This window comes from Bombus fervidus, chromosome 4 (assembly GCF_041682495.2).
Source record: "Bombus fervidus isolate BK054 chromosome 4, iyBomFerv1, whole genome shotgun sequence".
In the NCBI taxonomy this organism is placed as follows: Eukaryota; Metazoa; Arthropoda; class Insecta; order Hymenoptera; family Apidae; genus Bombus; species Bombus fervidus.
Genome location: NC_091520.1, coordinates 10,416,848 through 10,433,396, shown reverse-complemented (window position 1 = coordinate 10,433,396; position 16,549 = coordinate 10,416,848). Strand labels below are relative to the sequence as shown.

The window sequence follows — 16,549 nt, the reverse complement described above, 5'->3', positions numbered from 1 at the left end:
TCGTCTCTATAGTGGGGTGTTAAGTAGCAGTCAATTAGAACTCTGCTCTTGGAACTTTCCAATGAATTTCTTTAAATTTTCATTTCTTTATAATTAAATATTGGTAGAGAGCTGCTTCTGGTTTCATTCGTAACTTGATGGATGAAGGCAGAATGATAATTGGGTTGATGATATGTTTGTTGAATCTTGGATCGTCATTTATTGGTTCAGCTCCAAGCTCGTCTGAATATTTTGTCTATACTTCCTATACTATCTATACTTTCTCTTTTATTAAGTATATTTCAATTTCTCTCACGTACCTCAGGTTTCGAATTATGGATGGTTAGAGGAATTGTTCAGCGTTCATTCCGTCCCTCGATACATGTTACTGCACATAAAGCACGTACGTAGAAAATATGTTCCTATTTCTTTTGCTTATTTCAGAACGTAGATTCATCTCCAGTGGTATCGACATGCATTTATGAACCACCTTATATATAGCTTGAATTAAATGGATTCTCCGATCCAATCATGTGTTCGATAACGCACAACTAATTAACCAATTCATTTCATTGAAACGCGCGTATAATCTCAACAGCTTGGACCGAAGATTCGTGGAAAAAGAGCGAGAAGAATATCTGCTGGTGGCAGGATAACGTATCGCGGGTGTAGCAGGCAAGGCGCCTCCATGGTATCGGGGCCATTACCTGAAAAAGCGAATACTCCCCTTCACTGACAGCTGCTCTCACGTGTAAATATTTACATTTCGTATGAGGCCCGGGGTCGTTCACACAAGGCCTGCAACTTGCAGCCCAACGTTGCGCAGTGCGCCTGAATGCAACGAATGGGAATGCAAATTTAGAACGAAGAACCACCTACTTCTCCCCCGAAGCGTTCCTCGATCATCTCGTAAAATATCTAAGGTGAAAAATAAAAAAAAAAAAAATATACGACGGCTGTAAAACGCTACGTCAAAACTATGTCATTCTTCCGTGTCACCAATAAACGAATCGTCAGGATCGTAAAGATCCAACATACGAAACATGACTGGGAAAACGATCGAAAGCCAGACTCGCAAACGATTCGATAAATTTTCCACATATATCGCGTTCGCGTTCGAGGGAGCGAACGATGTAACCGTACCAGGCTTTTATGCCAGAATGATAGTGTACCTTTACCGCGTTTACCCTGTCATTTACCTTACCAGTCGTTGCAAACCAGCACCTGTGCCGTAACGCGTTAGTCCCAGGTTATTACGAATAGCGTATCGTCGTCTAAATCCCACCTGTCACGACTACCACGTTTATTGGCCTAAATTCGAGAGGAAAGTTTCGTTCCAGATTGTCTAACGACCGAGGATGATGGCGTAGTTGGAATCGAACGATCCCAAACCCTAGCTGATAACGGCAAATTCGGGGAATCCTGCATCGTGCGTGTCACCCTAAAGCTTATCAGTGCTTTTAACCAGGATTTAGACCCGTGTGTTCTAGACTCGCTTACGGCATACGCGCCGACAACAGACCATGGCAAATATTAACCTAGGCGCTATCTTCGATACGGGTACGCTTCCTGTCTTTCGTTAATGTCTTTCATCCCTAGTTGAATATGTTTCTTTTTTTTTTTTTTTTTTTAATCTCCTTTGATAGGATTTTATGGTGTAGAATAATTTTTAGAACTATGTTACGCTCTTCGTTGCTATTAAAACAGGGGTCGTTCTTTTCCAGAAAATGCATGACTTTCACGTTGGAAACATTGCAATCTCGTTGCTCGCAGATTGTTTCTTTAAAAATGCACGAAGACAAAATCCCAACAGTTGCATCCGTCTAAGAGTCGAGCAATTAAGGCTAAACTGTCGTTTTAACGAATACGTCGGAGTTATCAAATATGCACATAGATTCTTATGAGTGTACGCGCACAGATATTTAAATATTTCATTCAGAACAGTCACACGTATATCAGGATACTCATACTGTAACCACAACTTGAATCTTAAATAATTAAGACGACGCAACGTATGCGTCAGTAGCTGCAACGCGTTAACCTCGAGTAATTATAGCTCAACGTCGACTGTAATCAAAACTTAGGAAGTGTTTAAGCTCCTCCAGAGTCCGGCACCCTTAAACACTCGACGTTGCTGAAATCATTCTCCTCTTTTTGCCACTCGTCTTGGACCTTCCTTCAACAGTCTATCCGCGTGTCGTCTCGCGAGAAACAAATCATAGCTCTCTTCGGTCATCGAAAAGGCAGAGGCCACTTGTTCAGACCGGCCAGCCGTCGTTCTCAAGTATTCAGCCAGCCGAACACACTAGGCATCGTGCTCGCTTTGACCGAGTCGCATGCATAACTAAGTCTTGGTGGATCGGCTATTTATTTAGACTCGAGGCTCGAAACTCGATGGCGCCAGAATATTTGCGATATTGCGGAGACTGGTTCGAGTGGGCGGTCCAGGTGAAATGTTTATGCGTTTTCGTAGAAGCTGCACGCTCAGGCCTCTTCCTCTTCAGGTGGGGAAACCGACGAAATATACCGTGAAAGGGCAAACTTATACGCGAGACCGAACGTTAACGTTTCTGCAGTCGATTGCAATTTTGAGAACAGTTTTGCTGCTTGAAAGTGGAAACCGTGATAAATTCGATTTATAAATGCTTCGATGTACAAACGCTGGGACGCAAAGTAAAGAGAAGTACCTAAACTTCGAGTTGCTGTGTATTCGATTGCAATCCAGAGTGTCACTCGAAAATAATCAAACCGAACATAGAAATTTCGGGAAATTGGTGGACGTTCTGATGTACAAAGGATGCACGCTGAACTATAAATTTTGGCCTGAGTCTCCTATATTAAATTACACTTTAGCTTCGCTAGTTAGAATACACGATCGAAGCAGCACAGTTCCCCTCGCATTCACTGCGACAACCCATTATTATTGGACGAGTAAAAGTTTCCAAGGGGAACCTACAGAGATGGAAATATCTGAATAACAGATACCAAGAAGTTTCATTCTCATCGAAAAGGAACAATACTTATCGCTTTAGTATGTAATTCCATCACGATTGTTATGATTGTATGTGCACGTTCCGTGCAGCGTGAGCGCAAACAGTCAGCGATCTTCTTCTGGTAAGTTCACGAGTTTGGTCGAAAACGAGCAACTAAGCGACTCGTTCCGACCTGCCACATAATTATTCTGTTCTATTGGAGTCGCAACGACCTGACAGGCAGCTGCTCAGCTCACGCGACCGCTTTCGTCTAACGCGTCTATTCCTTTTCGATTCCCCGGGGGCATAATTAAAGTCTCGTAGATCATGCGTAAACGTGTCCCTATGATACGTAATAATGATGCTTAGGACACGTTTGTTATTGGATAATTACACGAGCCGCTTGAAAACTACTTGATCGCTTTGATCCTGATGAACGTTTGAAAACATCGATGTGTTAACAGGATACTTCAATGGATTTATTAAGATTATAGACGCATCACAATTATGTCATCAACGCGTATTTTGATGGACGATATCCCGGTATATATGTAATGAAATCTGTCAAGAGCCTGAAGAGATCAATTCAAGATTCAAGAAAAATTGCCAATTGATGAGAATGTCAAGGTGGTTTCAAGATCAAACTAGTGTAATATTTCAATCACGATACACACTATAATATACACTATAATATACGCTATAATGGCATCGTTCTCTATGATTCCAAGAGGAAGAATCTTTAGAATGTAAAGAATGTATCACTCCAAGTTGCTACGTGCAATGATTCTCATGAATAATATTGTACATTCGCAGGAATCTCATTGTTAATTTTTCTATTCAGAACTCCATGAAACAGCACCTACATATTACAGCGAGTATTTCATGGCCGAGTTCCCAGGAGTTTATTGGAAAACTCAATGTCCCGGTGTCGTTCGTCGAGACATTCTCACCCGGGGAAACTCTTGCTTTTATCATTAACCACGAGGATGCAAGAATGTTGGCTGATAGTACGTTAAAAGGTAGTACACGAGATAAGGACGGGGTAGGTTAGACAGGGGAATGTGTGTCGAGTAGTCTGCTACACTTTCGAATCCGTAACAGAGCTGCAGCTCGAGGAGCTTGCTGTGTGCGTCATACATAATGCAGGGACAAAGTAGAGATGAACGGCTGCCGAGTAACGTGCATGTTAAATCCGCAATGCAAATTTCACGTGAAAACTTCCGATCGGTCGTCCCATCGCATCGCGACGAATTCCTGTTTTTCATCAATAATTTACCCCCGCTTTCCTCTCTTTCTTCCCTTCCTGACCAGAAAGCGTGCGAACTTCCATCGGGGGTATCTGGCGTGTTCATCTCAACGTTCGTTTCGCTTTCTTTCCATAAGAATAGAATACATTTGCAAGAGACGAGAATGAACTGTCGAGATCTGCAATGAATACATTCAGTCAGAAACTCGTGATGCAGCGTCGAGTGGTTTGGGTTTTCGTTTTTAATCCTATCTGGCAGTACCCTTGTACGTTACTTGTTCTCTTCTTCTTTTTCCTTCGTTTCTTTATTTTATATTTATATTAGTCATTCTGCTTTTTATATAGTGTAAAGACACTTTATAAAGTGACTCGCGTTGTATTGGTTGATCGAATCGAGCCATTCATATTCACCCCAATCGAAACATCCCCTCCGTCCTGCTCGGTCGAAGCTAAAAAGTACTAGGTTGCTCACGTGCTAATCCCACGTTAGACGAGTGCTGCTCGTCTCGTTTACCGATAGATAGATCGGATTACTAGCGGACCACCGGCGGATAGAGAGCAAGAGTTACTTTACACTGAATTAGGTCACCTGTTCCTTCGGTCTCCGCAGACAGGAAGTCGTTGAAGTTCGTCGATTACACGATGGTACATCCCCTTTGGCTCATTAACGTGTACTATTCATTCGTTGTGACGCATTTTCTGATAGACTGGTCGTTTCAAACGACCGACGACGGAAAGAAGACGAGGGAAAAAGAAACGTTGACGCTGCTGGCAATCTGTTCCAAGTACTCATCATCGTAGCCATCATCTGGCTATTTATACAAAGCTGACGCCCGCGTGAAATTAAACTGTGCGGCTTGATTAAAACGAAGCGTAACCGTCGCGCGAAAGTATAGGAAGAGGAGGAGAAGGAGGAGGCCTCTATCCGCCTTATTTCCTCCGTGGCCGGAGTCGTTAGCGGCCTGTCTCCTCAACGATTAGGTCATCTTCACCCTTGCGGCGTTTTCATCCGCGACGACAAAGCCACGGCATATCCCGGATGCGATGATTATCGTTAAGAATTACCGAGTCTTACCAGCCCCTTGCTCTTGCCAATCTGTTCGTTCCTCTCTTTTCTTCTTTCGATCGTTGGCTGGCCATTCCTCTCTTTCCTGTCTTCGAGACAGGACGACCACGTGCGCCCTGTCAAGGCCCACGCGACACCCATTACGAGCAATCGGCCCTTCAAATGCACTATAAATGACGCGGGCGATTCTTCAATCTCGCCGTGGAATGCGTTTTCAGCAAGTGGTCACGCTTATCGGAATTATAATATTATCTAGTTGGAGCGCAACCGGACAAGAAGAATCACCCGACTCGTTATGCAACAATGTGTATACTCGCGACGCGATCGTTGAAAATTCTTCTTACAAAATGAGATGGACGTAGATTATGGTCGCACGAAGTGATCATGATCGTTTGATACATAGTTAGACGCATGTTATGATGCAAGCATTAATTTTATATTTCCCTCTACACCGTGGGATCGTTACTCGTGTATGAATTAAACACGTGAGTCGTCTAGACGAAACAGGGTTGTCTTTACAAAAAGTGTTTTACTCACTTACACTCGTGTACAATACATTATTTCGTACAGTATAAAATTACTTTCCCGTTTACATACTCACGAAATATTACAGTACAATATTACAGTACATTTACACCGTGTGTGTATCACACGCGGTACGACTACTAGTATATTACAAACGTCCAAGCGCTGTGGTTTATAAGAACATTCGAGAAACTTTATAAACACGTTTTGATTCTATGGTAAAAAGTTTGGTGTCAGAAAAATTTGTTAACTAATTACAAGTGCATATTGATTAATATCGCTATTATACATCACGAAAATTTTATGATAGAAAGACATGTACAGCTGAAGGGAAATCGATTATATAGAAATATTAAGTAAATTTAGAGTAATGTCATTTAAAATTGTCAATTTAGCCTAATATTTCACACAGGGAAAAAGGATATTGGTAATTTCCCCTAGCACCACCACCACACAAACAATCATTAGATAAAGAATTTTGAAAACTATACGATAAATTGATCGCTTCGTTCTATCACGAATAAAGTAGTATGCTTTCAAAGCATTCGGTATTTGAACTGAATACTATTGAATACTACTATGTACGATTAATAAATAAAATTCTTGTAAATAATTAAATATCTTAACAGAGTTAAAATAAATATCGATTGCATAAAGACGAACGATACTTTTCTTCCATTTTAAATTAACAATATGTACTCGATATTCTAAATTATAGAAAATTCAATTTGGACGGGGAATTTTTTGGCACGTAGTGGTCCATAGCATAATGGCACTTTCCAAAACCACTTTTTTAAAAGTGGAAAAAGTAATCGTTTTGATATTTTATTTTCTAAAGTTGCTCCACTATATCGTGATCGTTTTTGTAGGAAGATTGTTTTATACTAATTTTCTGAGAGTGCTTCGTCCTCTGTAATTCTTTAGCGAAATACATTATCGTCTTTTTAAGTCCTTCGGCTAAAGGAACCTTCGGTTCCCAATTCAAATACTTCTTAGCTCTAGTAATATCGGGTCTCCTTCGTTGTGGATCATCTTCGACCGCGGCAAGTTCGACTATCTTACTATTAGTACCAACTAGATCCTTTATTATAAGGGCAAATTCTGTAATCAATTACAATTGACTCGTTGTATATTTTCCGTAAAATATTCGATCGATTTTTCTAAGAGTGTTTGACAATACCATATTTACCTTCTATTGTATGCTCAACAGGATTTCCAATGTTTATTGGTTGAGTGTAATTAGATGCCATTAGGGCAACTAATCCATCGACTAAGTCGGATACATATTGAAAAGATCGCGTCTGTTTTCCGCTACCGTATATCGTAATCGAGTCATTCTGTAACGCTTGTAGAATAAAATTCGAAACTACTCGACCATCATTCATGTGCATCCTTGGCCCAAATGTGTTAAAAATTCGGGCAACACGCACGGAGATGCCTTCTTGTCTCATATATGCATAGCTTAATGTTTCTGCTACGCGTTTTCCTTCGTCGTAACAAGCTCTTGGACCTATGAAAATCATATATTAATTTTTTTATTTTACCATCTTACATTTTATTAAACAAATGCAATTGCAATTATTCTCATATATACCTATAGGATTTACATGTCCCCAATAAGTTTCTGATTGAGGATGTTCATTAGGATCTCCATAAACTTCAGATGTGCTAGCAATTAAAACTCTTGCTCCTACCCTTTTTGCAAGACCTGATATATCAATTATAGTTGGATAATTATGTTTATTGACTACTTAAGTGAGATTTTCGACACTCTAAGTTGGCACAGTGTTTACATACCTAAGATATTTATTGTACCTAATGTATTTGTTTTTATCGTTTTAACTGGATTAAGCATATAATGTGGTGGACTAGCTGGGCTAGCAAGGTGATATATTTCATCAACTTCTAAATAGAGAGGTCTAACAATGTCATGGTGAACAAGCTCAAAATTTTCATGGCCAACCCAATGTTCAACATTACGTTTCCTGCCAGTGAAAAAATTATCTACAACTATTACTTCGTGGCCAGCAAGCATTAAACGGTCAACCAAATGTGATCCAACAAAGCCAGCTCCACCTGTCACCAATATCCTCTTTCGATTCTTATAGTTAAGAAATTTGACTGTTGGAAAGTCCTTTGATACTTTGTTCTCAATTTTAGCTTCAAGATGTTGCAGTTTGCCCTCTAATTCACGAATTCGTATTTTTGCTTCTTCGATATCTTTGATATCAGTGTAACGTACATTTTCTTCAGCCTCTTGAATTTTTTCATTGACATTTTCAATCTCATTTACATCTTCTAGACGAGATTTACGATCTCTTGGATGAAGTCGGGCGAAAGATTGTTCATCTTCTGGATTGACTAATGTTCTGTAAAATCCTAACACTGCAACAAGATAAGTATATGACATTGATTTTATCATTCAAGGGCAAGTGCTCACAGCTGTAAAGAAATATTAACTGCTTGCTAGAAAGCAGCAATAACATTTACCTAATATTATACAAATCACGAAGAAGGCAACCTGTTTCATCTTTCGCGGAGTGACAACCATGCTTCAACATTGCACATGTCATGGAGATATTTACATTACTTCCCCATCAACTTGTCACAGACTAATATCATGATAATATCCAGTAGAGAAGAAGATGTTCAATCGCCACAAATATGTCATTTTCAGGTTTCTATAATTAAAAGACATAACCTCTTACATCATTACCTTTCATCGCGAAATTTGCGATACTTGAAGCGCTATTTTATTTAATTATTGACGTAATGTTGGTGCTGCTCTCTGAACACCATAACGCAAACGTTTTACAAATTTTGTTTCTTATTGTCTGTTTGATCCATGTTTGATCTGACGTATCGTGGGCCGATAACTTAACCTCAACATTTTCTGTGAGTACTCACGCAGGCGCAGATGCTGTTTTTTGATTGATATATAAGGCTGTGGCAGTACAAAGGAAACATCTCAAGTAGTTTTTCTGGAGTTGCGGTGGCAGTGGTATTTGAAATATGGCAGAGGTCATTGATTGCAATTTTCCTGTTTGGGGTCTTTTACCTAAAAAAGAAACTGGTGTCACTCAATTTCTTGCAAAATATCCTGAATATGATGGAAGAGGAATCATCATTGCAATTTTCGATTCAGGGATTGATCCTGGGGCTCCTGGTATGCAGGTAAGTGAAGCTTTTATATAGACACGCCTCGCGATTGTTCAAGTTCCTGCATTTTCTTCCAGTTTTCTTTCATTTTTAAACTCTGACTAAATATCATAATTTTATTTCTGGCAGTAATATATATTGTCAAAAGTCTTGGCTTGCTGAAATCCTTTTCTTTCTTATAAATTTTTTTGTGTTTCCTTTGTATACAAAGTGGAGGTCTATGAACAATTTTATGTAAAATTAGTAATTTAAATTTATTCATCTTTTCCGTTATCTTTATTTTGTAATTACTTCAATCTCGAAGATTTTTGTTACATTGTAATATAATCATTGATTGCTATTTTGTGTCAATTTTGTTGTAAATTAACAATTAACGCGAACATTGTTTACCATGGGATTATAGGTGATTAAATACTAAAATGAAATACATTAGTCATTCCTCCTTGCTGTTAAAATTTATAAATTTAAATCAACCTTGCTTGTATGATATTTTTGAAATAATTTTTGATAATAATACAGCAGAATTGTCTTGAACAAAGAAGTAAAATTAAATTTAAATAAAATGCTCTATTTTATAACAAATACATTTAATATAGGAAACTTCAGATGGGAAGCCAAAAATTATTGAAAGATATGACTGCAGTGGAGCTGGAGATGTGGATACCAGCAAAATTGTACAAGCACCTGATGGATATATAATAGGGATAACTGGTCGTAAATTAAAGGTACATTTCAAATAATATCTGAAATTAATAGTGCTCAATAGATACACACAACAGTAAAAGAAAATTATTTTTATCTCAGGTTCCATCCAACTGGAAAAATCCTTCTGGACAGTATCACATAGGAGTAAAAAATTTGTATTCACTATACCCAGGAAAATTACGAGAAAGAGTATTATTAGAAAGAAAAAAACGATCATGGGACACATGTCAAAAATCTGCACTTGCAGAAGCATCTAGGCAACTACAAGTAAATAAATTAATAATTGCATTTTGATTGCATATGATGCACACAGAAATAAGAAACTTTCATTTCAATTTTATTTATTTATTAAAATTTGATATCTTTAAATTGGCTCTCAGATTAATTAAAAGCATCAAATATTTAAGAACAAAAATGTAAATAGGCTTTTAGACCATGTGATCCAAAGATAGGGTTGTTGTGGATATGTTGAACCATGCAATCAAATGAGGCCAGTTTCACAATGTGTCACAGTGATCTGTATCTAATGCTATATTTATAATTGGCAGTTCGATCTATTGTAAAGGCATTGATTCGTTGCATAATACCATGTAACGTTCTTTTATATTTTTTAATAGTGTGCTTCGAAACAAAAAAATGATTTTAATTAAGATATAAGCAAATATTTTATGGATATGTAATTTTCCAAAAAATAAGAAACAATTTGATTTTTACGTTACTCAACTATTGTACATAGGAATTTGAAGCAAAGAATCCACAAGTAAACAGTTTAAAAGAAAGACTAGAAAAAGAAGAACTTGAAGCTAGAGTTGAAATATTAAATAACCTGGAGAAAAAATACTCTGATGTAGGACCTACTTATGACTGTATTGTTTTTCATGATGGTGAAGTTTGGAGGTAAAGATATATGCAGGATATTTAGGGTTTCAATCAAAACATTTCCTTTATAAACATTGCTATTTGACTTAATTGTTTATATTCTGTTATAGAGCATGCATTGACACTTCTGAAGAAGGTAACTTAGAAGCTGGTGTCTTTCTAGGCGAATACACTTTGACAAGGGAATATGCACCCCTTATACCAGAAGATCAATTGAATATTAGTATTAATGTTCATGACGACGGAAATACGTTAGAAATCGCTGGTTTATGCTGTAGGTATTAATGAGATTCGATTCGTTATTTTATTTCGTTTTCGTAACTACAATTAATCTCGTTATGTTGCAGCAAGTCACGGAACACACGTAGCTTCAATTGCAGCAGCGTATTTTCCTGATAATCCTGAATCAAATGGTGTAGCTCCTGGTGCTCAAATTATTTCATTAGGTGTCGGAGATGGCCGCATCGGTACAATGGAAACAGGAACTGCAATAATACGTGCAATGATACATGTAATGAAACACAAAGAGAAAATACATGTAATTAATATGAGTTATGGAGAACATCCTCATTGGTCTAACACTGGCAGAATAGGAGAATTAATGAATGAAGTTATCGATAAATTTGGTGTAACATGGGTAGCATCTGCTGGTAATCGTGGACCTGCTTTGTGTACTATTGGTTAGTTGAAAGAACATTCGAAAATTTTAAATATATACTCGGTACATTAACATCTAGTACATCCCATCCATTTTAAAATCATATAGGAACACCACCAGATATTAGTACTAACAGTGTGATTAGTGTTGGTGCCTATGTTTCTCCTGATATGATGGTAGCTGAATATTCTTTAAGAGAAAAAATGCCGGGCATGTCATACACGTGGTCATCTCGAGGTCCAATGATCGATGGTGGAGCTGGAATTACCGTATGTGCTCCAGGAGGAGCTATAACTAGTGTTCCCAATTTTACATTAAGAAAAAGTCAACTCATGAATGGCACAAGCATGGCTGCTCCTCATGTTACTGGAGCTATTGGTATATATCGACATTTCTAAAATATAAAGTTTATGTTACTATAATAAAAAGAAGTATATTTTAATATGGTACTTGTATTACAGCACTACTTATGTCAGGACTTCTTGCCAAAGGTTATCCTCTTTCTCCATATAGCATAAAAAGAGCGCTTGAAAATACAGCTCTATATATACAAAATCTAGACCCTTTTGCACAAGGGTCCGGGCTATTACAAGTCGAGCGTGCATTCGATAATCTTCTTACTTACAATAACGTACCTGAAAGGGATATAAGATTTACCATTAACTGTGGTCCAAATAACGCCAAAGGAATCCACATGAGAAGCGGTGTTATTGATCGATCAAAAGATTATGCTATTAACGTTGAACCTGTATTCCTTAATAGCGAAAATACTGGTATAATTTTACATATGTTACTGTAATACTATATGTCTTAGTTGGATGTGATTTATTATAATACTTGGATACTTTATAGACCCCGCAGTTAAAATTGCTTTCAATTTGAAATTAACTTTGGTATGCGATGCACCTTGGGTACATTTTCCAACGCATCTTGATTTAATGAATATGGTTCGCGCATTTGCTATTAAAATTGATGGATTTAATTTACCCGAAGGTGTTCATACAACTAGGTAAATACGTTCGAACTAACATATTTTTTTCATATTAATAACGTGCAATATTAGTACTAATTGTCATTTATAGTGTACGAGCGTATGATGTAACAGACGTTGCAAAAGGACCAGTGTTCCAAATACCAATAACTGTAGTGCAGCCACAAACACTGCCAAAAACTGCGGTACTTCCAGACTTAGCATATACAAATATCTTATTTAAACCGAATACAATTCGTCGACATTTTATTCTCGTTCCTGAAGATGCAACATGGGCGGGTATGCATTTTCAGCAATATTTATATATAGCAATATTATTTCATATGTACAATATTGAACACATAAAATGAATGTTTTAATATAATTCAATTCAGTGGTTAGATTGAAGAGCACAGAAAAAGATAAAACTGGAAGATTTGTGATTCATAGCGTTCAACTGAAACCACGTTTGTCCTGTAAAACTCTTGAAGTTAATAAGTTGTTCACTGTTACTTCTCAATCAGAAATTGTTCATCCATTTGCTGTTCAGGTATTATTAATTCTCTTTATACATTTTAACAAAACGTTTAGTATTATCAAATAAGAATTTAGGTGTAAGTATCATCAAATAAGAAACATATTTTATTTATAGGGAGGATTGATCTTAGAAGTGGTCATCGCAAAATATTGGGCAAACATAGGTGACATGTTAGTGGATTACTTCATTGAATTTCATGGTGTTCATATCATAAATGGGAATCTTACAATGCAATCTGGAGATGGAATAAATCGCTTAGAAGTGCGAAGTTCTCTTAGAAATGAAGAAGTAGTGCCCAGTATTTGCCTTAAATCATCCGTACAAATATTGAAGTACGTAAACTAAAAAGTGTTGCACAGGATGATATATCAATGAAAATGAATTAATGTAGTTCTATTTTCTTTCCTAATATTACAGACCCACTGATGCAAAGATCGCTCCTTTAAGAGACCGAGATATTATTCCTCCTTCACGACAAATTTATGAATTGCAATTAACATATACGTTCCACTGTGCAAAGGCGACTGAAGTAACTCCAAATGCTGCGCTGCTTAGCGATTTATTATATGAAAGTGAATATGATAGTCAGATGTGGATGATTTATGATACTAATAAACAACTTATTTGTTGTGGAGATGCGTACCCATCCAAAGTAAGAACGAGTATATTAATATGAAACAATGAGGAAATAATGCTATTTTTTATTACAGTATGCTAATCAAAAATTAGAGAAAGGCGATTATACTTTGAAAATACATGTACGTCATGAAAAGAAAGATTTACTTGATAGATTAACGGAAATGCCGTTCCTTTTAAGTCACACGCTAAGTAATCCAATTAGTCTAGACGTATATGCCAGTCAGTCACAAGCTATTATCGGTGGCAAGAAAATGATAGCGGCTTCAGTTCCACCTGGCCACATTCTTCCTTTGTATATTGCTCCTTTATCGAATGAAAACAAGTAAGTATTTTATTTGAAGCAAAATATTTTTTTTTAAATACTATATACGACAAGAATTATTATTTACTATGATGTTAAAGAAAATATATAATTATTTTAAAGTTTATTCACGCATAGCTTATATTCCTTCTTAAGATTATTATTTTACATTCATTTTGCATGTAGCAGTACATATATTATTTCTTTATGCAAATAAAAATTGGTGCATGAATGTAAGATGTAGTATATATGCAAGATGTGTACGTTCAAAAAATGTTAGATCAGATAATTTGTGAAAAATTGTTTTATATTTTTTTTTTTATCAATCAACTGTTTCTAAAGTATTACTAAGAAAATTTTCCTTTTTTTTTTCGTTCCGCACTGCAGCGCTGAAAACAAGTAAGTCTATAGCATTCTTTTTGCAAACATTTTAAACATTTACATGCTTTTAATTAAAAATAACATCAATTAAAGCAGATTTTTCTTTAATAGATATACTTTTATTTTATGCATTACTTCATTGCATCTACATTTTTATTTAGTTTCGTGAATTTACATGCTTTATTATTTTAAAAAACATTTTATTTATTGCTTACATTTTAGATCTGAATATTTAGATCAATATGTGTATCTGTGCATATTAGAAGATTTTTTAATAAATTTTACATAGTGGTTTTGCTTTATATACACATAATATTTTAGGTATAATGCTTTATGTATGCTTTTTTAAACATAAAAATGCTATACACTTCCTTTTTATCTTAATTTGTTATCTTCACGTTTGATTTCATTTATAACATTTTGTTATAGCGAGATTCTTAGGCAATATTAATCTGTTTGAAAGAAAACGAAATTTCTATTTCATTTTAAAGAGTTTCCAGAGGTGCTGCCTTAGGAAATGCTAGTTACTTACAGGGTACACTGACCTTCTGCAAAGATGATAATGGAAGGAAGGTGGATTTCCATACGTTTAAATATATTTTATCTGAACCAAATAAAAAATCTAGTAGCAGCAGCAGTAGTAGTCCCTATCATTCAAACAAAGAAAAAACTACTAAGTGGGATGAATACAATGAAGCACTCAGGGATTTCAAATGCAGTTGGCTTACAAAGCTGGGTAATCAGATTTTTCGTTCATCTAATATTGATTATATATAATTACATATTGTGTAAGGTTTAGCATCATATAAATATCTTGTTTTTCTTTCCGGTTTCAATTCAACAAATAGCGCCTTCTACGAGTAAGTTCATTAGAGTGCAATAAAACGTTACTCCAAAATTTGATTTGAAATCCTGTTCAGTTCCGTTTAAATGATTATCGAATTTTCTTATAGCCATTTGTTTCATTCCAATGCACGATTGTGTAATATGCATAACAAATAATTTACTATAATTTGTCTTTTCTTTTGTGATGTTCAAAAAAAATTATTAGTAGTAATATATATCTCACTTAACAGCATCATTTCAACACAAACATAAACGTATATGTACATTAGAATAATTCATTTCAAACAAGTTTATACAAAACCTGTCCTATTGTTTTTAATGCAAGCATATGTCCACATTTTTATATTATTATTTGAAAATATAATTAATTTGGTATTATTACTAATAGAACCTGGAGAATATGCAAATCTACTCTATGGAGAATTAAAGAATCTCTTCTCTGACCATCTGCCCGTTCACACTGCCATGCTGATTTCTTTGGACTCACCTGAAGCTCGACGTCATGTACCACACGATGACATTTCAGAAGAATCTGTTTCTCTAGCAAATCAAATAATAACTGTCGCAGATGCCGTGATTACAAATATTGATCAAGATAAGCTCTTAGCCTATTATGGCTTGAAGAGCGATCAACGTGACGATGCAGCAAAAATTAGAACCACTATGGAAAAACAGAAACTTAGCTTGATAAAAGCATTAGTAAAGAAAGGATGTGCATTAGCGCGATTGTACGTACATAGTGCAAAAAAGGGAGAGGGAGATCGTCAGTCATATGAACATTTATTAGAGAGTGTAACACATCACTGGCAAGAAGTACAAAAATTCGCTGAACCAACTGACATTAAGGCAAGACATTTTGAAATGTGGTTGCACTGTTATTTAACAATTATTATTGTTTATTTAAGGAAACTATATGTAAAAACAAAATACTTCTTTACTTGCAGGTCATTACTCTCTCACTGTGGCATGCTCACATTAATAATCATTATGGTCGCTATTTGAAATTATTGTTGCGTTATTACGAAGACAACCCATTAAAAGAAGTTGACGAAAAATGTATAGAACTTGCAAATATCTTAGGATGGGAACATTTGTCACGTCACATTCAGACAAGTATACCGTCGCGTTATCCTCCTTCGTACAGATCGTTTTGATCAATGGTAATTGATACTCATTTAATTCTAAATTAGTTGTAAAGTATAATGAAGTGCACAGGTATCTTTTCTAGGTACGGAGGAATAAATTTGACAATGGAAAAAATATTCTGACAATGGAAACTAATCATGACAAACAGTTTCCAATGCACCTCTATGGCAGAACTATTTCTGTTGAGTCATTCAAGTGTATTATACACTTATAAATATATACTTGTGTTCATACTCTTAAAAAAATACGAAAAAATGATTTTAGAAAAATATATTAATTTTTAAACGTAAGAAATTAAACATAAGAAATTATATTACTAAAAGTACCGCTGTTGTAATAGTGCATTTTTATGGCGTTTATCGCATCAAAAGAGAAAAAAGCGCCAGAATATCATGGAAACTGTTATGAATTTAGAAATTAAAGTTTTTAAACAATAATGTGTTATTTGACAACATTCATTTTAACTAACATAATGTATATCATTTACAATTATTTAGATTTTTCCATTTTTACAATATATTAAATGTAAATAAATATAT

The 16,549-nt window shown here is 35.8% G+C and overlaps 2 protein-coding genes across 5 annotated transcripts; one reads left to right on the top strand and one right to left on the bottom strand.

Moving 5' to 3' along the window:
- Positions 1 to 5,677: 5,677 nt before the first annotated feature.
- Positions 5,678 to 8,414, bottom strand: Uxs (UDP-xylose synthase). The gene is made up of 5 exons (XM_072002759.1): positions 8,279 to 8,414; positions 7,586 to 8,173; positions 7,383 to 7,496; positions 6,978 to 7,298; positions 5,678 to 6,889 (listed from the first exon to the last, which is right to left on the bottom strand). Exons 1-5 carry the CDS (start codon positions 8,337 to 8,339, stop codon positions 6,621 to 6,623), a joined length of 1,353 nt encoding a protein of 450 aa, XP_071858860.1. The 5' UTR covers positions 8,340 to 8,414; the 3' UTR covers positions 5,678 to 6,620.
- Positions 8,415 to 8,543: 129 nt separating this feature from the next.
- LOC139986951 (tripeptidyl-peptidase 2-like) lies at positions 8,544 to 16,447 on the top strand. 4 transcript variants are annotated; one of them, XM_072002729.1, is made up of 20 exons: positions 8,544 to 8,683; positions 8,765 to 8,962; positions 9,544 to 9,672; positions 9,752 to 9,919; positions 10,389 to 10,549; positions 10,642 to 10,805; positions 10,879 to 11,211; positions 11,298 to 11,567; positions 11,651 to 11,962; positions 12,042 to 12,198; positions 12,272 to 12,459; positions 12,555 to 12,709; positions 12,812 to 13,029; positions 13,115 to 13,349; positions 13,408 to 13,658; positions 14,025 to 14,036; positions 14,510 to 14,754; positions 15,253 to 15,710; positions 15,809 to 16,024; positions 16,093 to 16,447. In XM_072002729.1, the coding sequence occupies exons 2-19, from the start codon at positions 8,801 to 8,803 to the stop codon at positions 16,016 to 16,018; spliced, it is 3,828 nt and encodes a 1,275-aa protein (XP_071858830.1). In that variant the 5' UTR covers positions 8,544 to 8,683; positions 8,765 to 8,800; the 3' UTR covers positions 16,019 to 16,024; positions 16,093 to 16,447. The 4 variants fall into 4 exon arrangements, with proteins under 4 accessions (XP_071858830.1, XP_071858829.1, XP_071858831.1 ...); XM_072002728.1 differs by lacking the exon at positions 8,544 to 8,683 and having other exon boundaries at positions 8,716 to 8,962; XM_072002730.1 differs by lacking the exon at positions 8,544 to 8,683 and having other exon boundaries at positions 8,716 to 8,962; positions 16,080 to 16,447.
- The last annotated feature ends 102 nt before the right edge of the window (positions 16,448 to 16,549 follow it).

What these genes read in the sequence shown, in the direction of transcription:
- LOC139986951 (XM_072002729.1), top strand. Translation starts at nt 8,801, where the DNA reads ATGGCAGAGGTCATTGATTGCAATTTTCCTGTTTGGGGTCTTTTACCT. An exon ending in CTGGGGCTCCTGGTATGCAG is followed by an intron (nt 8,963 to 9,543) that starts GTAAGTGAAGCT and finishes CATTTAATATAG; the next exon opens with GAAACTTCAGATGGGAAGCC. An exon ending in GAAGGTGTTCATACAACTAG is followed by an intron (nt 12,199 to 12,271) that starts GTAAATACGTTC and finishes TGTCATTTATAG; the next exon opens with TGTACGAGCGTATGATGTAA.
- Uxs (XM_072002759.1), bottom strand. Translation starts at nt 8,339, where the DNA reads ATGGTTGTCACTCCGCGAAAGATGAAACAGGTTGCCTTCTTCGTGATT. An exon ending in CGTGATTTGTATAATATTAG is followed by an intron (nt 8,174 to 8,278) that starts GTAAATGTTATT and finishes ATCTTGTTGCAG; the next exon opens with TGTTAGGATTTTACAGAACA. An exon ending in AGGTACAATAAATATCTTAG is followed by an intron (nt 7,497 to 7,585) that starts GTATGTAAACAC and finishes TTGATATATCAG; the next exon opens with GTCTTGCAAAAAGGGTAGGA.